General features: G+C 35.1%; 1 protein-coding gene across 1 annotated transcript in view; it reads left to right on the top strand.

The window, feature by feature from the left end:
* Positions 1–2,477, top strand: part of dennd2da (DENN/MADD domain containing 2Da) — a gene marked incomplete in the record, with an annotated part of 52,113 nt that overhangs the window by 33,279 nt on the left and 16,357 nt on the right. Inside the window, 3 exon segments of the mRNA XM_014024733.1 lie at positions 1,720–1,832; positions 1,909–1,978; positions 2,090–2,167. Of these exon segments, the coding sequence (XP_013880187.1) occupies positions 1,720–1,832; positions 1,909–1,978; positions 2,090–2,167 (261 nt within the window).

Raw genomic sequence — 2,477 nt, 5'->3', positions numbered from 1 at the left:
GGGTCCTCCGGAGGACCCGTCCTGCCGTTTTGGACACGGATATAGCTCGCTAGCAGCCTCGCACCGAGGACCTATCCACGTCATCATTTACCCAGAATGCTTTGTGTGTAAATAAAATGGCTCCGTCCGTGTTAAAATATATTTTAATAATTTACAAATAAACAGCCTACAGTATTCTTCCAGTCTTTATTTTACAGTTAAAATAAATGTTTTTCAAATAAAGTCTAATGTTACAACTAATCATGGATCCCTTTGATGAACTGGATTCTGTTTCGTACTTGTTTTAGTCACATCAGGGGTTCCACAAGGTTGTGGACTCGGTCCAATTTGTTTCTCTTCATAATCCAAGGAAAGTCAGCTGCAGGCCGTTAAAAACTGATAAAACTTATTGGATGAGAAGTGAAACTTGTTCAAATTCACAAACTGAGTTCAGTTTTCTCCAGGTAGATGATTGAGAACATGCTCTTTCTCTCCAGAGAGCTTCTTTTAGACAAAACGTAAACGTTCATTCATTAAGGTCATTTCAGTTGTGCACAGAATGTCAGCAGGAYAAACCATAAACTATGATTTAACTTTGGACATCCATTTTGAACAGTTCTGTGCACCCATCTTGTTTTCTTAATAATTTATTTATAAAAGGTGAATAAAATCAGCTGGAGGGCAGAGGTAAAGTAAAACGAAAAATGTGAAACCTGTTCAAACACGAGTTCAGTTTCTCTGAAACATGATGTCATTGTTATTCAGAGCTCATAAAAAGAGGCTGCTTTTGCTCACTGTGTAAATCCTGACTCAGCATTTTTCACTCTGTTTTTATGGGTCTTTTACTTTTCCGTATGATTCTTTACATCGTAACTGTTTCTGCAGGCTTTGTGATATTTGACACTTTTATGTAAAAACAATCTTCGGCTCATATAGGAGACGACTGTCGGGACTTTTGATTTTTATAACTTTTATACTTTTCACTTTAACTTTATTTACAATACATTCAGATCTCTGCAACTTCAGAAGTTCTTTTAAATTTTTCTCTAGAAAACAGGTTCTGCTTTTGTCTTCTTATGCAGTTTTTAGCTTTTAGCTCAAGTTTTGCTACATGTAGCTTGTGGTTCCCCTAGTTGGAGTATTTTGATATTTTTGTCTTTTAGTTTGAGATTTGTTAGTTTGCGTTTTGCTTCTTTTAGGTTTTAGTTAGCTTTCCCTACTTTAAGCTAGCATTTTGATATTTTGGCTTTTAGTTTTTGTTTTGTTTTAGCTTTTAGCTTGTGTTTTCCTAGTTTTAGCTGGCATTTTGCAACTCTTGGTTTTTGTTAGTGTTTAGCATTCTTTGGTTTATTTTAGCTTTTATCTGGTATGTTAACACTTTTAGATTATATTTGATATTTTTGGTTTTTAGTCAGTGTTTTGCTTTCTTTAGCTTTAGCTCTCAGCTGCATTTTAGAAGAATAACTCCAGTGTTTAATGTCCTGACTTTAATTTATCACATAAGTTATAAAGTTTCCGTTTTTAGTTAATTATTTGTTAATTTTGTAAATAAACTCAATAATGTTGAAAATGTTTTTTTCATTTGGTGATTTTTAACTAAATAATAATAATAATAATAATAATAAAGATAATAATAATAAAGATAATATTGTTGACTGAGTTCCTTCTGTAAAATATTAAATTGATTTAAATATTTGAGTCGACACGTGTGTTTCTGAAAACATCTGTGTTGATTTTCAGAGGGACACGATGGCGAGGTTTCAGAAAGAGGAAGAGGAGAAGACCTTGAAGGCCATCACGCTCTTCAGTTTTCCTGAAGGCATCAGCTGGGCTCCGTTAACAGAGTACCACAGGTCCGGCTCAGAACTCACCTGCTCCTCTTAAAGCCTCCGTTTCTGGTTTGATAGAAACGATTCTGTTTATTTTCAGCGAGACTTTCTCCTTTGTTTTGACTGAGATCGACGGCAGCAGGAGGAACGGATACTGTAGGAGGTTACTGGTCAGTCAAATTAAATTAACTCGTAACATTTTTAGAGTTTTTATATCAAAATGTTCTGGTTTTTATTTATTTATTTATTTATTTATTTATTTATTTATTTAAACTGTTCAGCCTGGAGGGAAAGGAGCTCGACCACCGGAGGCGTACTGCATCATCAGCACGCTGGCTTGTTTCGGCCTCTTCTCTGCGGTGAGGACACCAAAACACTCTTTAACGAGTCCACCTGTTCAAACACTTGTTAACACAACAGTCTAATCAGCCAATCACAGGGCAGCAGCTAAACACCTTCAGACATGTAGACGACTTCACCACATCGAGGACAATAAAGGTATAGTTGTTGTGCTGAGGGTTTCAGAAACTGCTGATCTACTGGAATCTTCTGAGGGATTTAAAGAGAACAATAACAATCTCTCCCAAACTAAATCATTTATACTGTATATATGACGATATAGCATTAGCTGTCGTCCTAATACATTTATATATATATATATATATATAT

Source organism: Austrofundulus limnaeus, unplaced genomic scaffold (assembly GCF_001266775.1).
Source record: "Austrofundulus limnaeus strain Quisiro unplaced genomic scaffold, Austrofundulus_limnaeus-1.0 Scaffold438, whole genome shotgun sequence".
Taxonomy (NCBI): domain Eukaryota; kingdom Metazoa; phylum Chordata; class Actinopteri; order Cyprinodontiformes; family Rivulidae; genus Austrofundulus; species Austrofundulus limnaeus.
This window is presented reverse-complemented; position numbering and strand designations above follow the sequence as displayed.